The sequence below is a fragment of the Bubalus kerabau genome, chromosome X (genome assembly GCF_029407905.1).
Source record: "Bubalus kerabau isolate K-KA32 ecotype Philippines breed swamp buffalo chromosome X, PCC_UOA_SB_1v2, whole genome shotgun sequence".
Taxonomy (NCBI): Eukaryota; Metazoa; Chordata; class Mammalia; order Artiodactyla; family Bovidae; genus Bubalus; species Bubalus kerabau.
In genome coordinates this window covers 148,970,250-148,996,575 of record NC_073647.1, presented here as the reverse complement: position 1 = coordinate 148,996,575, position 26,326 = coordinate 148,970,250, and the positions used below count along the sequence as shown (strand labels likewise).

Below are 26,326 nucleotides of genomic sequence, written 5' to 3'. Positions count from 1 at the left end.
TCAGGTTCCTTGTGGTGGGCGGTTTCTGAGAAGTTTTCTTGGGCAGCTTTGCCTGAAGGTGAGTATTCACTCTCGCACTTGCCCTGGCCACCTGGAGAAAACAAGAGAAGGGTAGAGAATGGCCTTGGTTTGGGGAAGAGGGTGAAGGTGGCCGGGAACGACAGCTTCAGGAGAAGGGGTGTGGGCAGAGAAGGGGTATGTGCCAGGCAAGAACAGGGGAGGGGGTCTTATGGGGTGGGGTCATTGGGCAAGAGGCGTTTGGCTGGGTTCAGCTCACCTTGACATTTGTTTTGGGCCTCAATTGAGAGGAGGTCTTCATCCTTTTGTCCCGGGGAACAGGAGGCAGGTGTTTCCTAACTACTCTGAGGCCTTGGGGCTTCCCAGTCCACTTAGTCATTTTGAGGCCTCCCAGTGGTCTGCTCCAGAGCCCCTGAGCACCCCTATATATACCCCTCCCCAGGGAGACACACCCTCATGCTTTATGAGGTCAGCAAGTCTCTTCCCCAGCCAATGGTGGCCCTGGGTGAGCCTTGACATCACAAAGCCCCATCCTGACACCTCTAGCGGAGGATGGGGAGCAATTCAGATGTTTTGGTGGGAGAAATGAGGCATTTGTACTTCCCCTAAAGAGGAAGTACTCCCTGCCATCCTCATCTCTCTAAGTCAACTCCGATGGGTCACATGGCAGGGAGAGTGTGTCTCCCCCAAAACTTCTCTATTCTATCTATTTATGACTGTAAAAGTATAATGGGATTTAAAAAAAAAATCTGCAAAGGATACAGCTTCAGCAGCCCCAGGTAACAAAAGTTTATTTTCTTTGTTCCGTAGTCTCAAAATAACTGACAATTAAGAATGAATTTCAAATAAAACCTGTTTTTCAAATTCAACAAGATCCTTTGTGTTCAAATATAAGACGATTTTGTTCTTTTCAAGCAAAAAAAGTTTGCACCTTGCAGTGAATACTTTGTTTCACTGATGGAGACGTAAATAAAAGCACATCCTGTGTCTTTACCTTGACAATTTGTGTGGTATCACTGTGTATTTTGAAAAAACTTTTTGAATGTGGGATAAGTACCTTCCCTCGGGGACTGCAGGCTGTGCAGGAAGTGATCTCGAGGCCTTGTAAACCATTAAGGATGCTCTGTGGAAGGGAGCAGTGGTAACCATGGCAGCCTGTGTTAGTGACAATTGTTGATCAGGGTCTTAATGAACTCCCTCATAGAAGACAATGAATTTTTAAAGTGAAGTACTAACTGTGGCCGTATGAATTTATATATATATATATATTTATTTATTTATATATGTATACATAGACACACATATGTGTATGTGTTTGAATATACACACACACACACACATGCGTGTGTGCATTTGTATATATGTACACTGAAACTTTGTACCTTGTGAATAATATGTAAAATATTAAAACCTGACATATATGACAACAAGCTTTTCAAACTTAAACCAACAGAATTTGGTGTTGCAGAGGAAAAGTATTTAATTACTGACATTATTTTAGAATAGTGGAGTATGGAGATGGTAATCCAAACAGAACCAGTGTGTACTTGGTTTTATTCTTGTAATAAAAGTCTTCGTGGGCAATGCTCCCCAGTATTGCCTGCACGGGATGTGGGCTACTCCCTCTGCCTCACCTGTGGGAGCCCACTGCCGCATTCTAAATTCCTTTGCCCCAAAGAAGACATACAGATGGCTAACAAACACATGAAAAGATGCTCAACATCACTCATTATCAGACAAATGCAAATCGAAACCACATGAAGTACCATCTCAGGCCAGTCAGGATGGCTGCTATCCAAACATCTACAAGCAACAAATGCAGAAGAGGGTGTGGAGAGAAGGGAACCCTCTTACACTGTTGGTGCGAATGCAAACTAGTACAGCCACTATGGAGCACAATGTGGAGATTCCTTACAAACCTGGCACTAGAACTGCCATATGACCCAGCAATCCCACTGCTGGGCATACACACCGAGGAAACCAGAATTGAAAGAGACATGTGGACTCGAATGATCATCACAGCACTGTTTACGATAGACAGGACATGGAAGCAACCTAGATGTCCATCAGCAGACGAATGGACGAGAAAGCAGTGGGACATATACACAATGGAATATTACTCAGCCATGCAAAAGAATACACTTGACTCAGTTCTAATGAGGTGGATGAAACTGGAGCCTATTATACAGAGTGAAATAAGTCAGAAAGAAAAACACCAATCCACTCTTCTAAGGCATATATATGGAATGTAGAAAGATGGTAATGATAACCCTGTATGCGAGACTGCAAAAGAGACACAGACGTACAGAAGAGTCTTTTGGACTCTGCGGGAGAAGGCGAGCGTGGGATGCTCTGAGAGAGTCGTGTTGAAACATGTATATTACCATATGTGAATCAGATCGTCAGTCCAGGCTCCATGCATGAGACAGGGTGCTCGGGGCTGGTGCACTGGGATGGCCCAGAGGGATGGGACGGGGAGGGAGGTGGGAGGGGGGATTCAGGATGGGGAACACATGTACACCCGAGGCGGATTCATGCCAAGTATGGCAAAAACCATTGCAGCACTGTCAAGTAATCAGCCTCCGATTAAAATAAATAAATTTTAAAAAATAAACTAAATTCCTTTGCTAAGAAGGGCCTGATCAATGTTGGCTTTGTGACTTCCAAAAACACCATTATTTTTGTTCCTTGCTTCCCTCCTTCCTCCCCCTTCTGTCTTTCCTTTTCTTTCTTATTATACAATTGAGAAAGTTTGCTTTCCATTTATAGTTATTAGAGTACTGGCTCTATTCACCATGTTGTACAATACATCCTTGAGCTCCTCTGACACCTAACACGGTGTGCCTCCCACTCTGCCACCTCTGTTGCCCCTCCCTCTTACCCTCCCCTCTGGTAACAAGTAGATCTCTGTATCTGTGAGCCTCCATTTTTGTTACATTCTCTATTTTGTGGTGTTTTCAGATTCTATAAGTGCTATCGTACAGTATTTGTCTATCTCTGTCTGAGTTATTTTACTTAATAGTGTACCTTCCATGTTGCTGCAAATGTCAAGATTCCATTCTTTTTATGGGGCAGCTTCCCTCTATGCCTTTTTAGCAAATGGCACTGCCACCGCACACGACATGGCTCCCCGGCTCAGTTTCCATCTCTGCACTCACGCAGAGAAACACCAAGTCCTCTTCCTCTTCTCCCATGGGATGTGTATCTTTGAAGCTGAGTCTGGAACCAGTTCTTCCCCCCGCCCCCCACTTTCTGGCAAACTGGACCTTCTAGTCCCATCTCCAACCCCACAGGACCCATCTCCCTCCCTCTTCACACATTTATCCCTGCCCTGCCCTCTCTGCCCCCACTCTCAGAGAACTCGGAGACAAACAGAATTTCACATCAGGTTGATTTTATGTGCATTCTTAATGTATGCAGTTGGTATAATAGTCAACGTCGGTACTGTTGGCCAGTTCTCAGTGGCAAGACCCTCGAAGATTTCTGAGGTCTCTAGCCATGCCTTCCAGTCACTGGCTGCCCACGGGTCCCACTCGAATGACACGGGTCTCCACACTCTCTGGGACCTCCTCTGGTCCGTTCTGATGCAGCTCTTCCTTCACCCGGGAACACTGGCTACAGAGCTTTGAGCCTCCGATCTTTCTCAGGTTCCTTGTGGTGGGCGGTTTCTGAGAAGTTTTCTTGGGCAGCTTTGCCTGAAGGTGATTATTCCCTCTCGCACTTGCCCTGGCCACCTGGAGAAAACAAGAGAAGGGTAGAGAATGGCCTTGGTTTGGGGAAGAGGGTGAAGGTGGCCGGGAACGACAGCTTCAGGAGAAGTGGTGTGGGCAGAGAAGGGTTCTGTGCCAGGCAAGGACAAGGGAGGGGGTCTTATGGGGTGGGGTCAATGGGCAAGAGGAGTTTGGGTGGGTTCAGCTCACCTTGACATTTGTTTTGGGCCTCAATTGAGAGGAGGTCTTCATCCTTTTGTCCCGGGGAACAGGAGGCAGGTGTTTCCTAACTACTCTGAGGCCTTGGGGCTTTCCAGTCCACTTAGTCATTTTGAGGCCTCCCAGTGGTCTGCTCCAGAGCCCCTGAGCACCCCTATATATACCCCTCCCCAGGGAGACACACCCTCATGCTTTATGAGGTCAGCAAGTCTCTTCCCCAGCCAATGGTGGCCCTGGGTGAGCCTTGACATCACAAAGCCCCATCCTGACACCTCTAGCGGAGGATGGGGAGCAATTCAGATGTTTTGGTGGGAGAAATGAGGCATTTGTACTTCCCCTAAAGAGGAAGTACTCCCTGCCATCCTCATCTCTCTAAGTCAACTCCGATGGGTCACATGGCAGGGAGAGTGTGTCTCCCCCAAAACTTCTCTATTCTATCTATTTATGACTGTAAAAGTATAAAGGGATTTAAAAAATAAAATCTGCAAAAGATACAGCTTAAGCAGCCCCAGGTAACAAAAGTTTATTTTCTTTGTTCCATAGTCTCAAAATAACTGACAATTAAGAATGAATTTCAAATAAAACCTGTTTTTCAAATTCAACAAGATCCTTTGTGTTCAAATATAAGACGATTTTGTTCTTTTCAAGCTAAAAAAAGTTTGCACCTTGCAGTGAATACTTTGTTTCACTGATGGAGACGTAAATAAAAGCACATCCTGTGTCTTTACCTTGACAATTTCTGTGGTACCACTGTGTATTTAGAAAAAACTGTTTGAATGCGGGGTGTGTATTAGTCCCTTCCCTCAGGGACTGCAGGCTGTGCAGGAAGTGATCTCGAGGCCTTGCAAACCATGAAGGATGCTCTGTGGAAGGGAGCAGTGGTAACCATGGCAGCCTGTGTTGGTGACAATTGTTGAACAGGGTCTTCTCTTAATGAACTCCCTCATAGAAGACAATGAATTTTTAAAGAGAAGTACTAAGACTGTGGCCGTATGAATTTATGTATATATATATATATATATATATATATATATATATATATGTATACATATACACACATATGTGTATGTGTTTGGATATATATATACACACACACACACACATGCGTGTGTGCATTTGTATATATGTACACTGAAACTTTGTACCTTGTGAATAATATGTAAAATATTAAAACCTGACATATAGGACAACAAGCTTTTCAAACTTAAACCAACAGAATTTGGTTTTGCAGAGGAAAAGTATTTAATTACTGACATTATTTTCGAATAGTGGAGTATGGAGATGGTAATCAAAACAGAAGCAGTGTTTACTTGGTTTTATTCTTGTAATAAAATCTTCGTGGGCAATGCTCCCCAGTATTGCCTGCACGGGATGTGGGCTACTCCCCCTGCCTCACCTGTGGGAGCCCACTGCCCCATTCTAAATTCCTTTGCCCCGAAGAAGACATACAGATGGCTAACAAACACATGAAAAGATGCTCAACATCACTCATTATCAGACAAATGCAAATCAAAACCACAATGAAGTACCATCTCACGCCAGTCAGGATGGCTACTATCCAAACATCTACAAGCAACAAATGCAGAAGAGGGTGTGGAGAGAAGGGAACCCTCTTACACTGTTGGTGCGAATGCAAACTAGTACAGCCACTATGGAGCACAGTGTGGAGATTCCTTAAAAACTGGCACTAGAACTGCCATATGACCCAGCAATCCCACTGCTGGGCATACACACCGAGGAAACCAGAATTGAAACAGACATGTGGACTCGAATGATCATCACAGCACTGTTTACGATAGGCAGGACATGGATGCAACCTAGATGTCCATCAGCACATGAATGGACGAGAATGCAGTGGGACATATACACAATGGAATATTACTCAGCCATGCAAAAGAATACACTTGACTCAGTTCTAATGAGGAGGATGAAACTGGAGCCTATTATACAGAGTGAAGTAAGTCAGAAAGAAAAACCCTTCTTTTTGTATATCAGCAAGATGGAGGAGAAAGGCAATTGGTGCCCAAAGGGTTTGGAGATTGGTCCGTGAGGTAATAACTTTTAATGAGCCACTTACTAGCAGGATTGACTTCAGAGGCTTAGGTTCCACTGAGTGTTGTCCTACATGCTGTCTGTTTTCTTTGGACATTCCCATCTGGGTAGCAAACCTGGAGAAGATAGAGAGGATAAAGCCATAGTGAAAACAGATGCGAGCTCCTTAATCAAATTCAACTATCCCCCCATCCCTGCCATGTGTCTTCAGACAATTAGAGGAACAACAGAGGAAGAGGACATTTAGTCTTTTTACTCCTCAAAACCTTGATCACATCCTGTTTCTTTTTCTTCTTCTTTTCTATATTCCTGTTCTCTCCCACCTTGCTGTATTATTGGAATGATCAGAGAATGGGAAGCAGAGAATGTGGAGCAGCTCCAGGATAGTTATCCATAGAATATTGCCAATAAGCTCCTTAAGGGGCTTGTGTTCCTTTTCTCCTCTGTGTAACAAACCAGAGAATATGGCATTGAAACATGTATAATATCATATAAGAAACGAATCGCCAGTCCAGGTTCGATGCAGGATACAGGAAGCTTGGGGCTGGTGCACTGGGATGACCCAGAGGGATGGTACGGGGAGGGAGGTGGGAGAAGGGTTCAGGATTGGGAACATGTGTACACCCATGGTGGATTCATGTTGATGTATGGCAAAACCAATACAATATTGTAAAGTAGTTAGCCTCCAATTAAAATAAATTTAAATTAAAAAATATATATATATATACAGTTCAAAAAAAAAAAAAAAGAAACCCTGTTTTGGAGAAACTCTACTACTGATGATTTAACTCATCCCACTCAAATTGTGCCTAGGGGAGGATGTACCGAACAGTGTTAGGATGTTTGTGGTCACTGCCTTCACTCCATTTGGGCCAACTGATCTTGAGAGACTTGCTCAGCACCTCACAGAATTCATGCTCCTCCCAGAACTCCCTGCTTATGTTGAAGATTAACTCCCGCATCTGTTCTTATCAGTCCACCTAACAGAGGCAGCTCGGTACCTGTCTGCTGGGGATCTTTCCTCAAATCCTCTAGTGCTACTGGAGGCTGCAATGGTTGGTGGCAGTGGCTGTTGGCGAGTACACAGCTCTTCATATTTCTCCCCAATGGCAGATAACAGCCAGTACAGGCCATCAATTATAGGCTGACGGCGCCTTTGGAGTTGTTTGACAACTGAACAAAGTTCCTGTGACAAAAAGAGAAGACTCTAGCCCAGGAGCTTGGGACCTCTGGGGCCCATAGTCTCAATCACCCTCAGCACACAGGTACACAGAAACTCTGCTGTACCTAGAGAGGCTCTTAAGACTTCCTAACAGATACTCAACATTTACTCCTGAGAAGGTAAATGAAAGGTACAAAAGCTAGGTCCTTTAATCAAGTGTCACGTCTTGGATGTATAACCTTGGACAAGGCACACAGGGTCTCTGAGCCTTGGCTTGCTTAACCATAAAATGAGACTACTGAAACTTCCAGCTTTAAAGAGCTGTTTTACAGGCCTAATGAGAAAACAGATGCAAAAGTGCTGTAAGTGAGTGGTACTTATTATCACCGTTGAGTCAGAAATCATTACCATACTTGTGTCAGGGAGAGGCTTTGCCTGAGATCTGGCATAGGAGACTGATTATGGGCTGTGGAAGGCATCAGCCTTGGTTGAGAGGACAAGGGAAGGGAGGGCAGGACACTTACCACTCGGCACGGAGACTTGTTCTCATTCATTCGTCTCTCCAGCAGCAGATATTCAATGATCTCACCAGGCGTCAGGGCATCCATCTTATCCTGCTTGTTGGCCAGGCTAAAACCAGGCATTGGAAGATTTTGAGGGAAGAAGAGAGGATGAGTGAAACTGAGATAGAGACCAAGGGCAAGAAAAGAAAGGAAAGAGGGGGATATCCAGTTCTGGTACAGCTGCTCCATATCCAGGGACTAGCTTTTAAGCCATACCCAGTAAGGTGATCCAGACATTTTTCTAGCCAGCTCTCAATGGAGGAAAGAACAGCACAAGTAATTTGAATCCGAGATAATCCCCAAGCCTCATTTCTCACTTCTACACTACACCATCAAACTTTAATTAGAATTTCTAACTGGGATAGGAACAAATTTGGAGCTTTTACACCCTTCCCTAAACTCTGTTCATGCTTGAGCTGGGGGTGCTAACAAGGAATAAAAAAGGCTAAAAGGGCATGGGGAGGATTGACAGGCCACCTGAAATATCACCCTGGAATAAGAGGTAGTGGCATAAGTCTCGGGCACTCTGCCAAGGGAGCAGGCCACTGGCATTGAATATACAACACAGGAGTTTTCTGCCTTCATCTCAGGGTCAGAGACTGAAGCCAGAAAAGAGAAGCAAATGTAGGGAGGCAGTCTTCAGGAAGAGTTGACAAATGGGTGAGGAGGGTGTGTGCATTTCCCTTTGATGCTTGCCTTCAAAATTACCTTTGCACAATTAGATAATAGGTTCCCCCATGGCAGTGTCTGGTAGAAAGTGGCTCTTGAAAACAGCCCATAGAGGACTGGGCCACTACCCCTCAGCCAAAGAGGAGAGGCGGTCGAATTGGACGTGATAGAGGGACCACCTAGCCCTTCCTCTGTCTACCTCTCTTCTAAAGGCTCAGAATGGAAGGGAAAATTGGACACAAAGGTAGAGGCTTACAGTAGGATGGGTTTCCCAGCCACTCTTTCATCAGACAGCATGTTGGGTAAGATGACCTTCACTTCCTGCATGCGCTCCAAGTCACTGGAATCCAGAATAAAAACCAGCCCATGTGCCTGAGCATAGTAGTTTGGCCAGATTTCGCAGCCCTGCATGTCTCCTTTTAGATCATCGACGGAAACTTCATAATTATCCACCAGGAGTCTGGTTAGTTCAGAGTTTGAACAACTGTCCATCCTACTCCTACTAGGGAGTTCTATGCATAGGGGAAGAGAGAATGAAAGAATTTGTTAAATGATTATCTGGACCTTGATTACAGCCTGCCCTCAGGAATCCTATGGAGGTGTCCTGGCATCCTGCTCATGCTGATTCATCTTCCTAAACCAGCACTTTGCCCACACTACCCTATCCTGGCTCAGTAACCTTCCTTGAGTGCCTGCTGCTCTGAAGACAGAATACAAACTCTTTTACCTCCTAACCTGCCAGATCCATTTCTTCCCTGACTGGTATCCAGGGTCTCTGGTACCCAGCCTCTTCCTCCCTCTGCTTCTTGACTCGTGTGCCTCCCTATCCCCCATTCCACATGCATGTCAGGCTCTCCCTTGCCCCGGGCCTTCACAAGATACTATTCCTACTGGTTAGAACACTTTCCCACTACTCTGCTTGGTTAAAACCTATTTTGTTTTTAAAAGGTCAATTCAGATCTTGTTTCTTCTAGAAAATTTTCTTAACTCACACTACCATCCCCAAGTGCGGATAAGGTGCCTTTCTTCTGGGCTTACCACTACCACAGCACATGTATGCTTAGTCGCTCAGTCATGTCTGACTCTTTGTGACTCCGTGGACTGTACCCTGCTAGGGTCCTCTTTCCATGGGGATTCCCCAGGCAAGAATACTGGTGTGTGTTGCCATGCTGTCCTCCAAGGGATCTTCCCAACTCAGGGACTGAACCCAGGTCTCCTGCATTGCAGGTGGATCCTTTACTGTCTGAGCCACCAGGGAAGCCCATGTTACAGTGTTATAAATTCTGTGACTTATTTATCTGGGTTATAAACTGCAACAGGATAGAAACCCCTTCAGTATTTGCTATTATATATTCACAATGTCAAGCACAGAAACTGGCAGACAGGTGTTCAATAAATATTTGTTGAATGCATCTGATGAAGCTCTTCTCTCCCATCCTTTCTTTAAGGCCCAGCTCAAGTACCACTTTCTTTAGGAAGCCTCGCTGACTGGCCCAGCTCTCGCTTCGATCTCTAGTTAAGCACATGATGTGTTAAACTGGTCCTTCACCTCATTCTGTGCATATCCTGCCTCCCCAGTGAAAATATAAGCTCTGTGAGGGAGGGGCTCTGCATTCCCTTACACATAGTAGGTGTTCAGTAAATGTTTATGGGGCCTGTTACTGTGGAGGAGAGTATGAAGTCCTCTTCCTCTCATATCTCCTAGAAACCATGCCAAACTCAGACACCTTTGCCCTTTCAAGGCTATGGCCAGACCATACAGTCCCACAGGGCATTCCACCTCTCACTCAGCCCCCGGAGAAATGCAGTTCAGCATTTCTGTAGACACATTCCAGTCTATTAAACCGACAGCCTGGCTTAGCTCTCTGCCCACATTAGTAGCAAGATGATTTTTACAGATTCTCTACACTCATATCTGGGAGTTCTAAGACCAGAATCAGTAGCTTCTTATCTCTAGTTTCAGATTTACATGCGACATTTTCTATAGGATTGCTAGAATAAGTTGCTTAGCTGAGAAGTTAACAGGATGCTTTCAGACCTTTGGAAATGTATGGCTATACACACATGTATGAGTATACATAATATGCCTCTATATGTGTGTATATGTACATATTATTACATTTTACTATCATCTCATAGTGTCCTCTTCTGATTTTGTTAGTCAATGATTTAATTATAGCTTTCACAGATCATATAATTTTCATTCACAATTTTATGTTATTTGTTATGTCTATATTAGACTACTTAAAAATAATAAGTGAATAGGTTAAAACTCTAAAGGTAATTTTTAAATCGTGTTTTCTATATCAAAGCAAACTTTATGTTTTTTCCCTGTTATTTCTTTGTATTTGCAGCCTTACCAATTCTCCAATAATTCAATCTATTGATGGCAAACCCTAAAAACCATCAGAACTTGCTCTCTGACGATGTACATTTCTCTTATTTCCTCTATTAATTTATAAACACTCTGAGGACAGGTACTGAGTCAAATCCATCTCTATATCCCTAGCAGAATGCTACATAAAGCATAGTTTGGGGATCATCTGCTTTAGAGTTACATGGGGGTGATGGTTAAGTCCCCCCCTGTGCCAAATGAATAAGAATCCATACATTTGGGACACAAGCATCTGTATGTTTAGCAAACTCCTATGTTTAACAAAATCCCTAGGTGATTCTTCTCACCTTATATTTTGAGACTCACTGCCTTAAAGAGCAGTAGAATGTATGCCTGTCTCAGAATTATCTGGTGCACCTGTTAAGATTTTTTATTCCCTGGGCCTTCTCCAGGCCCAAATATCTGAACCTTCAGGTCCCCTGTGAGTTGGTGTGATTCTGATTTTTGGCTCTCAGTACCCACTCTGCACACCAGGATCACCTGTGGAGCTCTTAAAACCTATGACACTAGGCCTCATTCTTTGAGAGAGAGAGAGATCTGGGGTGGGGCTAAGACAGCATTTTCTTTTAAAGTTCGAAATATATATCTAGGTTTGAAACTGCTTTAAACGCCCTCACTTGCCCCATATGACCATGCCAGACAAAATAGTTATAGTGAATGATGTTGTTGATGATAATGGCTTATGTCCCAAAATATTTTATAGCCAGTGTCTTCAAATGTTTACACAAGTTACTGCTTATAGATTGGAACTTCCTCCCTAGGCTATCATCTGTTTTCAGCAATTATAAACATTTGCAGGAGCTTATAGGGGGCAAGCTATTGCATTTTGGGTACAGAGGAGTCTACTAGTCTCTGGAAGTCTTACATGGACAGAGGTGGCCTGAGATAATTCTTCAGAATGTGACATTAGTGGAAAGTTGCTTCTTAGCCATAAAAACGTCTCTGTGAATGAAGTTTATGAATCAGCCCCAAGTTATTCATCAACCACAAGGCAAGTTAAACAGTAACAAATTAGACTGCAAGCTCGATCTTCTAGGAATTAGAATGGAAAGCACATGCTATTCTCATAGGCAAAATAGCATAAGGCTAATTACAGTTGAGTGCTTCCCAAAGATGGCTATTAGAAAGGCCTGGGGTGTTCTTCATATATCCCCAGGCCCCACCCAGACTGGATGGGAATCTAGGGGTGGTGCTGAGTTGGGCTTTAAAAATCATTCCCTTTATCAGTAACCTTGTGATTTATCTTGGTTCCTTGATTTTCTTGCTGCTGTTTAACTTTTTTTTTTTTTTTAATTATCATTTCTGCCAATCAGAGATTTGGGAGAGGCAGAATCAAGTTTGCTGCCTGTAAGGTGGAATACCAGGCTGAACCACTGGCTGAAATGTCAAGGTATTACACTGGAGATTTGGTATTAAACTTGCCTGTCTCTGAACTGACACCATTTCTCAAGCTCCAACCCTCTATATGAACTGTCAAAAAGAGTTCCACGTTATTAAAATTGTTCAGCATCCCACACTTGTCTCTCTTATCTAGACCAAATTCCACTTTAGTTGAGCTCTGACACTAGACACTGTTTCAAACTTGCTCTCCTTCCTTATCAACTGCAGTGCTTTGCATAGTCACAGTTCATTCATACTGACACTATGCAAAGACCTTCAATTAGGATATCTTGTAAAGGGAGCAGGTAACAGACATTACATAATCAGGCTGATAACACCTGAGGAGAGGTGTGTGTGTGTGTGTGTGTGTGTGTGTGTGTGTGTGTCTTGTTCGTGTGTGTTAGGAAGTGTTTACCTTCAAATGAGGTAACTTAAGTGCCATGAAGTAAGGGTAGGAAGGAATGATATTTCATTGGTCACTGGGACCCAGGGGAGACCTAAACTAGTATCTAATGCTCTCAGTTCCTTACGTCTCTGGAACGCCTCCACAAGAACAGTTTTCCCTGAGTTGTGCAGTCCAAGGATGATGATGGCTACATGTCTAGAAATGGATAAGAAAAATGAGTCAAAGCCTTAAAAGTACTGTTAGTTCTCAGTCTAAAAAAGAATTATACTCTTGGTGTCTGGGGCTCTGCCTGCAGTAGTCCCAATGCAGTCATAAAGACACAGCCAGGTGGTAGAAGGTGGAGTGGGAACTACTCCCCAAAGCCTCCAAGGACACTTTGCTTCCCTGATTCACTTGCCTTGTAGAACTGGCCATCCTCCCCCAACCCTGCCCTTAGTCTTGTAGACACTACCTAGTCATGCCCCCTAATAATATATATCATAAGGATTTGTCCTGTGAGGGACTATGGCTAGGTACATTGGAGGAAATGGTGGAACAGGTCTAAGGAAATAATTACAGTATTACCTTTGGGTCTCTTCAGTTGTCTTTAGATGACACCAGCAGGAGGTCAGAAGCCGGAACATGATTCAGCTTAGTTCTTGAATATTAAGGGAAATAAGAAATCATCCCATGGTTAACTCTGAACCTAAATTAGCTTATGAATACACAGAAACTGATAAACAGACTGGGACCGTCAAAAGTCCATTATTTCATTCTGTCCAACCTTGTTTATGTCATGGATGGGGTGCAGGGGAACCGATTATCATCAACTCTAGTGGCAAAACAGTGATTTCTTATTAAAGCAACCTACACCAGCATGATGGCATTAGGTGTGGCCTATCCCTTCAGCCATAGTTCATCCCTGTTAGGAATATCTTTATTCAACCTTGGAATTGGGGATGGGGTGGAGAAATGCGTTGCCTAAGTAAAAAGGGTACTTTAGACAATTGCTTCACAGTTAATCCATGTTATAGCATGTATTAATATTTCATTCCCTTCTATGGCTAAATAACATTCCATTGTATGGATATACCACATTTTGTTTATCCATTCATCAATTGATAAGATGTTTGGATTGTTTCTACTTTTTGACTCTTATGAATAATCCTGCTATATATATGTGTGTGTGTGTAGGATTGTATAAGTTTTATATGGACATATGGTTTCAGTTCTCTTGAGTATATACCTAGGAGTGTAATTGCTGGGTCATATGATAACTTTGTGTTTAACATTTTCAGAAAGTGCCAGATTGTTTCTATATTTTACATTCCTACCAGCAGTTCCGGATGGTTCCAATTTCTCCACATCCTCATCAACCGTCGTTGTCTTTTTGTTTAATATTAGTGGGTGTGAAGTGTTTGTCTATTGGGCTGGTCAAAAAGTCCATGAGATCTTAAGAAAAGCCCAAATAAACCTTTTGGCTAACCTAATGATTGTGGTTTTGATTGACTGTGTGGATCATAATAAACTGTGGAAAATTCTGAAAGAGATGGGAATACCAGACCACCTGACCTGCCTCTTGACAAACCTGTATGCAGATCAGGAAGCAACAGTTAGAACTGGACATGGAACAACAGACTGGTTCCAAATAGGAAAAGGAGTACATCAAGGCTGCATATTGTCACCCTGCTTATTTAACTTATATGCAGAGTACATCATGAGAAACCCTGGGCTGGATGAAGCACAAGCTGGAATCAGGATTGCCGGCAGAAATATCAATAACCTCAGATATGCAGATGACACCACCCTTATGGCAGAAAGTGAAGAGGAACTAAAAAGCCTCTTCATGAAAGTGAAAGAGGAGAGTGAAAAAGCTGGCTTAAAGCTCAACATTCAAAAAACAAAGATCATGGCATCTGGTCCCATCACTCCATGGGAAATAGATGGGGAAACAGGGGAAACAGTGTCAGCCTTTATTTTGGGGGGCTCCCAAATCACTTCAGATGGTGAGTGCAGCCATGAAATTAAAAGACGCTTACTCCTTGGAAGAAAAGTTATGACCAACCTAGAGAGCATATTCAAAAGCATAGACATTACTTTGCCAACAAAGGTCCGTCTAGTTAAGGCTATGGTTTTTCCAGTAGTCATGTATGGATATGAGAGTTGGACTGTGAAGAAAGCTGAGTGCCTAAGAATTGATGCTTTTGAACTGTGGTGTTGGAGAAGACTCTTGAGAGTCCCCTGGACTGCAAGGAGATCCAATCAGTCCATTTTAAAGGAGATTAGTCCTGGGTGTTCTTTGGAAGGACTGATGCTAAAGCTGAAACTCTCATGCGAAGAGCTGACTCATTGGAAAAGACTCTGATGCTGGGAGGGATTGGGGGCAGGAAGAGAAGGGGATGACAGAGGATGAGATGGCTGGGTGGCATCACCAACTGGATGGACTTGAGTTTGAGTGAACTCCGGGAGTTGGTGATGGACAGGGAGGCCTGGCGTGCTGCAATTCACGGGGTCGCAAAGAGTCAGACACAACTGAGCGACTGAACTGAACTGAATGTCTATGTATGGGGCCCAGAGCTGGGGGAAGCTCTGGTTGGGTTACCAAAGTACTTAGGCTGATACTCAGATGGGCTTTGGTTAGCTCTCTGATGATTATGTGGTGAGTATGTATCTGCTTATCAATGGATAACTTAGCAGGATTCTGCAGAATCACCCACTGTTTTAGAGAACTGCTATCCCCAAATAGAGACTCACATTTCATAGCATTTCTTATTAGAGCATTGTTCATTCCCTAGGAAATCATTCAGATTCCCATAAGGACCTCCTGGAAAATAGGTCTGGCTTATGCCCTTCCAAAGGAAAACCTGATATGTGGCCTGTGATCAAAACCAGCCTTATTCCAGCTTTGCTCATGATGCTGATAAGACCAGGAGCCTGAAACACCACTGTCTGATTGTCTGGGTTCCATGGTAGCCATCTCCCTTTAAGACAGAAGTAGCAGCTTCATGTCTGTTTCCTGATAATTGCAGAGCTTCCTAGCTTGATCTCAGACAGTCTGTATTTGTTAGTACCACTAAGAGAGGTCCAACTGGCATCACACAAATTCTTCCTTGAGAACGTATCTTCAAGAAGGATAAGTAGGATAACCAAGAAGGAAAATAATTGGACTAGGGATTATCAGGTCCTTTCACTTCCAGCACCTCTCCTGGGTACTCTAGGATGAAATCATCTAAATTAAACCTACCATTTTCAGAATTCTTATCTACAGAATGGAGATAATGATATATTTTGCTTACCTTGAGGTGGTTAACTATGTATCTGATTAGAAGTTGGTTCTTTTTGAGAGAAAGACTTAAAATGGGTAGAGTAACAGGAAGATGTGTTGTGCCTTCTAGCTTTCTTGCCAGAGTAACACAGCTCAGTTGCCCCCTTATGCTGGCTGTCAAGGTTCTGACATATCCATGGTAACCACTGCTTGGTTTATAGCAACCAAACTCCTATCTCCCTACCTTGTCTGATTATATAGCTAATTACTAAATTACTGAATTTTTAGTCATCACGTTTTTAAGTTTACAACGTATCTACATAGATCTTACAGTGTGTCAGCACTCATTTAAGCAATCTATACATAGTCAACTCATTTAATACTAATAACATGGCAAAAAGTAGGGGCCATCATTCACAAAAAGGTTAAGGAATTTGCCCAAATGTACCCATTTAGTAAGTGGTAATGCCCAGAATTCAAACCCAGGTGGTCTAGTTTCAGAGACTGTGTATTAAGGGTCTCACAGGCTGTGTGAGTGAGATTTTTAGGGGCCAGAGAAACTACCGCAGCTCTGGGCCTTTCCATCTTTTCTGGACAAACTGTACTGTACTCCTTTTTAAGTCAACTTTAAAATAAACTTTTATAAGAACAGTTTTAGATATACAGAAAAGTTACAAAGACAGTACAGAGAGTTCACATTATACCCTGCACCTGTTTTCCCCCTTTATTAATAGTATTGATCTAACACATATAGACTACCAGTTATTTTTCCAGCAAAAAATGGGTTTATTTGGGATCAACAAAGAATTACAATTTGGGGTCTGCCATCATAGCAAGTCACACACAAGTACCCCTCACAGCAAGGAGGGGGAAAGGTAGTTGGTTGGGCTATACTAAACAAAAGAGCCGACTGGGGGAATTTAGAGCTTGAAGTCAGAGAAGGCAATCGCACCCCACTCCAGTACTCTTGCCTGGAAAACCCCATGGACAGAGGAGTCTGGTAGGCTCCAGTCCATGGGGTCGCCAAGAGTCGGGCATGACTGAGCAACTTCACTTTCACTTTTCACTTTCATGCATTGGAGAAGGAAATGGCAACCCACTCCAGTATTCTTGCCTGGAGAATCCCAGGGACAGAGGTGCCTAGTGGGTTGCCGTCTCTGGGGTTGCACAGAGTCGGACACGACTGAGCAACTGAGCTGAACTGAAAGTCCATATATCGTCAAGATCATAAACATTGGAGATCATATGAAAGATTTGGCAGACAAACTTCTGACAAGCCTGATCTAACTACCTTGGGAAAGCTGTTCCATCAGATGTTGTGTGCTTCAATTCTGGGAGCTATTTACTGTCAGGTCACCAGATGATGTGCAGGTCCACTCAGGGTGTGGTGCTTTCTCTCCATGTGTCATACGAATCCAAGAGTCTGTTGCCTGGAGTTTCATGGCACAAGGGTTGGTTGGCAGTACCTGATAGGGGTCTCTCCAGTGAAGTTCAAGAGAATCCTTCTGAAGGTGTCTTTTCCAGTATATGAAATCTCCAGGTTGCAAGGGTGCTTAAGGTCTTCATCTCCGGAGAGTGCACTGTGAAAACATTGCTCTAGCAAAACATGGTTATTTTTAATAGAAGCAATTAGGCCTTCGCAACACCGGAATATTTCTCATTTCATCAGCTGCAGGTTAAACAGTGCAAGAGCCAAGTGCATTGAGTGTCCTGTGACTATCTCAAAGGGTGAGAGTTTGAATTCCACAAGGGATGGATATAAGATTTAGAAGGATCAGTGGCAGTGCTTTTGGCCAATATATTTGGAGGGCCCATACAGATTTTTCCAATTGAGTTTTAATAATTCCATTAGTGCATTTGACTAAACCAGAGGATTGAGGATGCTAAATGCAGTACAAGTGTTGTAAAACTGGCCAAACAGCACAGATATCAAAATATCTGACCAGTAAAATGGGTCCCTTGATCGTTATGAATTGTGGGAGGATTTCCCCAGGTAGGGATAATATTTTCCAGAAAGACCAGCCACAGAAAAAGCAGTAGCCTGTCTGCAAGGGAAGGCTTAAGTCCAGTGTGAAAACATTCACACCATGACCAAAATGTATTTATATCCCTGAGATGGGGAAAGTTGTATTAAATCCAATTGCCAGACCTTGCATGGTCCATTAAGACAGTTTAAAATGTTTGGAAGCAGTAAGAACAGGCTTCCCTGGGTTGTCCTTTGGATTAGTGGGGCAAGTGAGGTAGGCACTTTTTGCAACTTTGTAAATGTTTCCCCACCAATATTGATTCATGAAAGATGGAATTTTGTCAGTAGACCAATGATCTAATGCATGTACAATGGTTAGGAGTATAAATTTTGGAATCTCTAGTAGGACTGAGTTGTTATTTGATCTGAATCAGAGCTTTCTCTTTTTATCAAACCAAGAGTTGAATTTCCAGTCTTTTTCCTTTTTTGAGACCAATTGTTGGGCTTCTCCAGCCAGTTTTTCTAAGTTATCATTTGGGGAAATACCCCTTTGTATCATGACAGAAGTTTGACTGCTTTTGATTCCTTTAAGTGCAGCGTTCCTTATGGAACTGTCAGCAAGGTAATTTCCTTTAGCTTCCAGGGAGTCAAGTTAAAAATGCCCTGGAATTTTAATAATAGCTTAAGTGGCAGGTAAAAGTACTGCATTCACTAATGTTTGAACATAGGAGCCATTTTAAATTTTATCTCTACTGAAAGTTAGGAAGCCATGTTGCTTCCACAACATTCCAAAATCATGAGCTTCTCCGAAACCATATCTACTATCAGTATAAATTCTGGCAGTTTTGTACTTGGGTAAAGTATGAGCTTGTGTAAGATCACATAATTCAGACTTTGGGGCTGAAGTAGCCATTAGTAAAGATGCTGCCTCAAAAACAATGAAAGGAGTAGCTATAGCATACCCAGCACAGTATTTACCATGATCACCTTTTAGATAAGAACTATCAGCAAACTTTGAGAAGTCAGCATTACCCAAATTATTTTCTTGCAGGTCATCACAAGGCATCAGGATATGATCTATCAGCATTAAGTAGTGGTGAGAGACTTCATTGGTGATGGAGGGCAGAAGAGCAGCAGGATTAAGGTTATTACAACCTAAAAGAGTTATGTGAGGAACTTAACAAAAGGACTTCTTAGGAGGTGAGGCAGCTGACTGAAAAATATTGAGTGTGATGAGAATTCAGAAGGGCTTCTACTGCATGAGGTACAAAAATGGTTGAATGGAATCCCACCTCAATCTTTTTGATGACCTTAACCAAAAAGGCAGTGGCAGTAATGGCTCTAAGGCAAGTTGGAAAGACAACTTAGAAGGCTGCAGGCACCCAAGGTGCTTAATTGGTAACAATCTTTTTTTCTAATATCCTGGCTCTTTGCAATAATAGCAGGGTAGACCTGTGCCACAGTGTACAGTTGCTGGCTTTAATACTCTGTGGATAGATGGTGGTTCTCATGTTTTTGGGTGAGTACCCCAAATGAACTATATTCCTTTTCATATATAAAACCAGAAGAGAGAACCTGATCACTGGATGCCCAAGAGTGTGTGGGTGCATCAAACTCTCCTTTAAGGCCTTAAAGACTATTTTGTCTGGTTCTTCCCATAACATTGGGTTGAGGTTGCTCTTTAGTAAAATATACAGAGATTTGGCCATAAGAGAGAAATTTGGAATCCAGTTTGAGTAATATCCAACTAGCCCGAGAGAACCTCACATGTGGCACTTCATTTTGGATTTTTGGAAGCTTAGGACATTATGAAGCCTTCTGGGTTCAGGTATAGCCCTTTTTCTGGTATCAGGCGTCCTAAATATTGAAGGGGTTTGGGAAAACTGCAATCTTCCCTTGGCAACCTTATGTCCCTCTAAGGCTAATAACTTTAGCAAGTGGATGCTGCTTTCCTGTGAGAAGGCTTGAGAAGGAGAGCAAAGAAGCAAATCATCTACACAATGCACCAAAGCAGAACCCCTAAGGAACTTTGTATCATCCAGATCAGCCTTCAGGATTTCTGAGAAATAAAGGCTCTCAGTAAAACCCCAAGGCATTACTGTACGGATGCATTGTTTTGTTTTCCAAATGAGGCCAAAAAGGTATTGGTTAGAATGCACTGCATATATCAATTATAGTAAAGAATTTGCTTCTGTTGGAAATGGATGTTAGTAGTGTGTGAGTTAGGAATAAAGGGTGTCCAGGGATAAGAGTCTTGTTTATTGCTCTGAAATCCTGGACAAACTTCCACCCTCAGCCCTTAGGTTTCTCGAGGGTAAAATCAGGGGATTATAGGGATTAGTATAGGGATAATGATGACTTGTTATCTTCTATTATAGGCTTTTTACCTCGAAGGCCTTCTTTCCTTACAGGGTGTTGATTCATTCTGGAGAGAAATTTGGGGGTATTTATTTGGATCTTGATGGGATGTGCACTGTGAATTTTACCAATATCAGTTGGAGATTTTGCCCATAAGGAGGGTGGTATCTGATCCAGTAGGAACAAATGATCAGTGTGTCCAGAATCAGCTGTAGTACCATCAAAGACAGAAGAAATAAAATATGTCAAAGGGTCATTTAATTTACCTGATTGACTGCTTTGATGACTACTGTCAAGTTGTAGAATTATTTCCTCCTCATGGGAGAGAAAAACTCTGGCATGATACTTCCCTAAGAAGTCTTGGTCAAATACATAGGTAGGGGTGGAGGAACTGAGGAGAAAATGTTGTGTGTTTCTCAAAGGGCCTAGAGAAAAGAATGGCTTCAGAGATAGGAACCTTTTGAAGTTCATTAGAGAACCCTAGTATTTGAACTATCTTAGTACTCCAAGGCAGAGACTGTTTATTGTAGTGGAATTGAACACCAAAGAGTGTGGCTCTGGTGTCACTTAGGACTGGAAAAAAATTTATCCTTAACATGCAGAAATGTTATTCAGGATCATCAAAAGGGAGGGATTGCGAATAGCTCTTATAGTTCCTTTGACTCCTGTTATTGAGAATTAGGGGGATGTTGGAAAGACGACTTAGAAGGCTGCAGGCACCCAAAGTGTGAAAATTGCTAACAATCTCTTTTCTAATATCCTGGCTCTTTGCAATAATAGCAGAAACTAGGAGGGTTTTGTTTTTGTTTAGGGACCTCCATTTGCTTGAATTGAACATTAAGAATTTTAGCAGTTTTCCTTTTACATGACTAATCTAGAGTGTGAGAGACCTGGGTTGCCAGATTAACTAAATCTGGACTGGACAAAGTTTCCCATTCAATCTTGGTCCTTTTTACTAGAAGAGAAAGATCCTGTTTCAGCCCACTAATAAAAATACAGTTGAAAGCTACCCAAGTGGAATCAACATCTGAAGGAAGGTAAGAATTTTCTTTAAGTACATTCTGAAGTTGATCATAATACTCATGAATATGTTCATCAGATGTTTGTGTGCAAGTCTGAATTTTGTTCTAATTAACAGGCTTTTGGAAAGCCTTATGAATTGCTCTTGGAAATCACTTAGTGATCGCCTGATCTCCCAGTTATAATTCTAGAGAGCTCTCAGGATTTCCCCATTTGTGAATTTTCATCCAAATTTAGGCCTGGTCTTCATTGACAGGCATATGAACTAACTAATCTAAGTCAGAGTCGATAAGTTTGAATAACTATATTATATTCTTCACCAAATCTGTAAGGATTTCAGTTACCTTGGGAAAATCTTTGACTACGGCTTTGCAGTTCCACTTTAGTCCAGGAGATGTAAAATAATTAAGAGTCTAGCCTCTGGATCCTCTGCAGACTTAATTTTAAAGAGACGGGTTCTGATAAGTTCAGAGGAAATGGCACAGGGGAGTTTCAGAGAAAAGGGAAAGTTTGGCAAGAGAATTAGTTGGGCAAAAGAATTAGTATGGGGGAACTGAGAGTTACAGATGAGGTATCAGATCAGATCAGTCGCTCAGTCATGTCCGACTCTTTGCGACCCCATGAATCGCAGCACGCCAAGCCTCCCTGTCCATCACCAACTCCCGGAGTTCACTCAGACTTAGGCCCATCGAGTCAGTGATGCCATCCAGCCATCGCATCCTCTGTCGTCCCCTTCTCCTCTTGCCCCCGATCCCTCCCAGCATCAGAGTCTTTTCCAATGAGTCAACTCTTCGCATGAGGTGGCCAAAGCACTGTCGTTTCAGCTTTAGCATTATTCCCTCCAAAGAAATCCCAGGGCTGATCTCCTTCAGAATGGACTGGTTGGATCTCCTTGCAGTCCAAGGGACTCTCAAGGGAAGAAGGAGGATGATGCCAGAGGCAGAGTCAGAGGAAAGGAACAAGATGACACTGGAGACAGTATCCAAGATACAGAAGCCAGGGACAAGGAACATGAGGCTTTGGCAGCCATTTTGTCTTTGCTTGCCTCAGTTGATCTTAAAATCTTACATTGCAGAGATGAAATTTTAGGCTCCTGATAATGCATTATCAGGAAATAATGAAATATACTATAGAAATAGGCATTCCATTCAGTTTTGGAAATTTTACAGATATGGCTGTCCAATTTTGTTTTAAGAAAAATAAGTTTGGGATTTCAGTATTTCTCCATAATCCCCATTGATGTTCTCAATTGCCTTTGGTTAGGTTGGTCCATTTCCTTAGAAATGTGCATGAGGAAGGACTACAGATTTTTAAACATAAAATCAGTCAGAATTCTTGTAAGGGCACCCTCAAAGTATTTAGGTAATTGGAATCACATTTCTCAGAGGTTTTTCTTTGGAGTAAAACAGTAATTTTCAAACAGCCTAAATAGCTTAAATGGGCTCAAACACCCTGCAGGCCTATATCAGCAAGTTCTAAGGGAACAGTCTAGTTTTAAAGGAGCCAGGACAAAGGCTGCTCGGCACAGCCTAATCCTGAACGAGGCAGGCTGAAGACTGAACAGCACAGTTTCAATGAAACAGCTCCTGTTCCAAAAGAAATTCAGCTAAAGGCTAGCATAGTTTCATTTGGAATAGCAGGCCGAAGTGCTTAACTCACAGACAGAATAAGGCTTTAATCAGAATAAACCTCCAGGAGAAACATTTACCCTCAGGCCTCAGAGCTGGTGATTGAAAAAAAAAAAATCTCAATGGACTTTTTAGGTAACTTACCTATCTGCTTACTAGCCTCAGAGTCGTTGTGGGGTCTTCTCTGTATCCTTGCATTGGACACCAAAATGTTCACCTTAAACAGTTTGCCAGTTACTTCTCCAGTAAAAACCGATTTACTCAGAATCAGCAAACAATTATACCCTAGGGTCTCCAACTATGGTTGCCACCAACAAAGCCCTCTGCCTCAGGCGAAAAAGACTGTTACGGAAAGGAAGTGGCAAAGTCTAATAAGAAGACAGATCATTGGATGAATTGAGAGTTCCAAGTATAGTGGCTTTTCATTGGCTGAGTTGTGGCAATCGCTCATTGGCTAAACTCTTGCCAGGTGAAAAAAGGAAGTTTTTCTTTCTTCTTCCGGTTCCGGGCTGCTACTGTCCTAAGTTGTGAGAGCTCCTCCTTTGACTTGTTGACTGTTTTCTTTGAGGTTTCTGTTATTCATTTCTGTAACATCTCTCACACTAGTATGGTACATTTGTTAAAATTAAAGACCCAGAATCGATGCATTGTTGTTGCTGTTGTTGTGCAGCTGCTGAGTCGTGTCTGACTCTTTGTGACCCCATGGAGTGCAGCACGCCAAGCTTCCCTGTGCTATAGTATCTCCAGCAGTTTGCTCAAATTGATGTGTCGGTTGAGTCCGTGATACTAACCATCTCATCCTCTGCCGCCCCATCTCCTTTTGCCTTCTATCTTTTGCAGCATCAGTCTTTTCTAATGAATTGATACATTATTACTAACTAAAGAACATACCTCAGTCACATTTCCTTAGTGAAGTTGCTTTTGCCTTCAGTGTCCCAGGCTCCACTTCCAAAGTTAGTTGGGTCAACACTCTTAACCCTGCGTCCTTCAATGAAGTTGTTTTGTACATTCGTAATACACATTCTGTAATAAGTTAATTTTGTGTGTCAACTTGACTGGGCCGCGGTGTGCCCAGATATTTGGCCAAACATTATTTTGGGTGTTTCTGTGAGTGTTTTTAGGTGAGATTAACTTTTAAATAGCAGAGAAGGCAATGGCACCCTACTCCAGTACTCTTGCCTGGAAAATCCCATGGACGGAGGAGCCTGGTGGGCTGCCGTCCATGGGGTCGCACAGAGTCAGACAGACTAAAGCAACTTAGCAGCAGCAGCAGTAGCAACTTTTAAATAGACTCAGGAAAGCAAATTGCCCTCCCTAATTTGACCTCATCCTCAGTGGCTCATATGATAAAGAATCTGTTTGCAATGAAGGAGACCTGGGTTTGATCCCTGGGTAGGGAAGAGCTCCTGGAGAAGGGATTGGCTACGCACTCCAGTATTCTTGCCTGGAGAATTCCGCAGACACAGGAGCCTGGTGAGCTCTAGTCCACTGGGTCGCAAAGAGTTGGACATGATTGAGCAACTAAAAATCAGTTGGAGGCATGACTAAAATCAAAAAAGCTGACCCTTCACCAAGTAAGAGAGGAAAATGTCAGGCAGAAGTCTGACTGCTTGTGAACTGGATCATTGACTTCTTTCCTGCCTACAGACTCAAAGTGAAACAATGGCTCTTCCTGGATTGTGAGCCTGCTGGTCTTTGGACTGGAACTACACCATCTGCTCTTCTGGTTCTCAGGCTTTAGGACTCCTCCTGGAACTAAACAATTGACTCTCCTGGATCTCTAGCCTGCCAATTCATCCTGCTGATCTTGGGGCTTGCCAGACTGTATAAATGTATAAACCAATAGCTTGTAATAAATCTATACACACACACACACACACACACAGATATCCTATTGCTGGGATAGAACAGCTACCTGTTCTTGCAGCAGGACCTCCTTCTATATTATCTCTTATCTCTTGCCTCCAGTTCTCTGCCTCAAATACTCTCCTCCCATTCTTCACTTTCATGCTTTATTGTCATCTCTCATTTCTCTCGTCTTCTTGTCACCTCCTCAAAAGAAGCCTTCCCTGGCCCAGGCTATTCTCCTTTCCCCTTTAATCCCTTTTATTTTTATTTTAAACATTTAATTAAAATAAAGACACAGAAAACTACGCAAAACTTAGCTTAAAGCGTTACTATAAAGTGAACACCCTAGTAACCATTATCTTATTTAATCTACATGTTTATGTTCTATTCCTTTCTTTTTTCTTCTCTTTTTAAAGTTTATCATACATTAACATAGACTTTAAAAACCTGCATCTATACAGTTTTAAGACACATAAATTGATGTATCCACCACCACCATCTATATACAGAATAGTTCTGTCACCCCAAAAAACTCTCTGTTGTTATCCCTTTATAGTTTCACCTCTATCTCAACCTCCCCCCTACCACTAACCTCTGGTAACTAATAATCTGTTCTCTGTCATTATAGTTTTGTCATTTGGAGAATGTTATATATATGGAATCATACATTTGTGATTAAAACTGGCTTTTTTAATATCAGCCTAATGCCATCGAAATTCATCCAAGTATTTGTGTTTATTAAATACTCGGTTTCTCTTTATTGCTAAATAGTATTCCATTGTGTGGATGTACCACAGTGTATTTATTCTATCTTTTGAGTAACATTTGGATTACTCAAATAGAGCTAGAATAAACATTTATATTCAGGATTTTGTTTAACAGTTTGGATGTTTATTTAATTATATTTTAAAATTGAGGTGTAGTTGATGTATAATGTGGTTCCCTGGTGGTTCAGATGGTAATGACTCTGGCTGCAATGCAGCACACCCAGGTTTGATCCTTGGGTCAGGAAGATACCCTGGAGAAGGAAATGGCAACCCACTTCAGTATTCTTGCCTGGAAAATCACATGGACAGAGGAGCCTGACAGGCTACAGTCCATGAGGTCACAAAGAATCGGACATGATGTATAATATTATATTAATTCCAGTTGTACAACATGGTGATTCAAAATTTTTCTAGATTAGATTCCATTTATAGTTGTTATAAAATATTGACTATTTTCCCTGTGCTGTACAATATATTGTTGTACCTTATTTTATGCATAGTAGTTTGTACTGCTTAATTCTCTACCCATCTCTTGCTCATCCCCCCTTCCCTCTCCTCACTGGGAACACTAGTTTGTTCTCTATATCTGTGAGTCTATTTCTTTTTTGTTATAGTCACTATTTTTTTTTTTAGATTCTACATGTAACTGATGCAATACAGTATTTGTCTTTCTCTGTCTGATTTATTTCACTAAGCATAATGCTCTCCAGGTCCATCTGCATGTGCATGCTCAGCTTCTCAGTCGTGTCTAACTCTTTGGGACTCTTTGAACTGTAGCCTGCAAGGTTCCTCTGTCCATGTGATTTTTCAGGCAAGAATGCTGGAGTGGGTTGCCATTCCCTCCTCCAGAGGATCTTCCTGACCCAGGGATTGAATCTGTGTCTTCTGCATCTCCTGCACTGAAGGTTGGTTCTTTACCTG

The 26,326-nt window shown here is 42.4% G+C and overlaps 1 protein-coding gene across 1 annotated transcript; it reads right to left on the bottom strand.

Moving 5' to 3' along the window:
• Positions 1-66: 66 nt before the first annotated feature.
• On the bottom strand, positions 67-23,278 carry LOC129640232 (ADP-ribosylation factor-like protein 13A). The gene is made up of 8 exons (XM_055565439.1): positions 22,935-23,278; positions 13,139-13,211; positions 12,699-12,769; positions 8,650-8,905; positions 7,686-7,791; positions 7,001-7,185; positions 5,924-6,115; positions 67-91 (listed from the first exon to the last, which is right to left on the bottom strand). The coding sequence occupies exons 2-8, from the start codon at positions 13,195-13,197 to the stop codon at positions 67-69; spliced, it is 894 nt and encodes a 297-aa protein (XP_055421414.1). The 5' UTR covers positions 13,198-13,211; positions 22,935-23,278.
• Between the last annotated feature and the right edge of the window lie 3,048 nt (positions 23,279-26,326).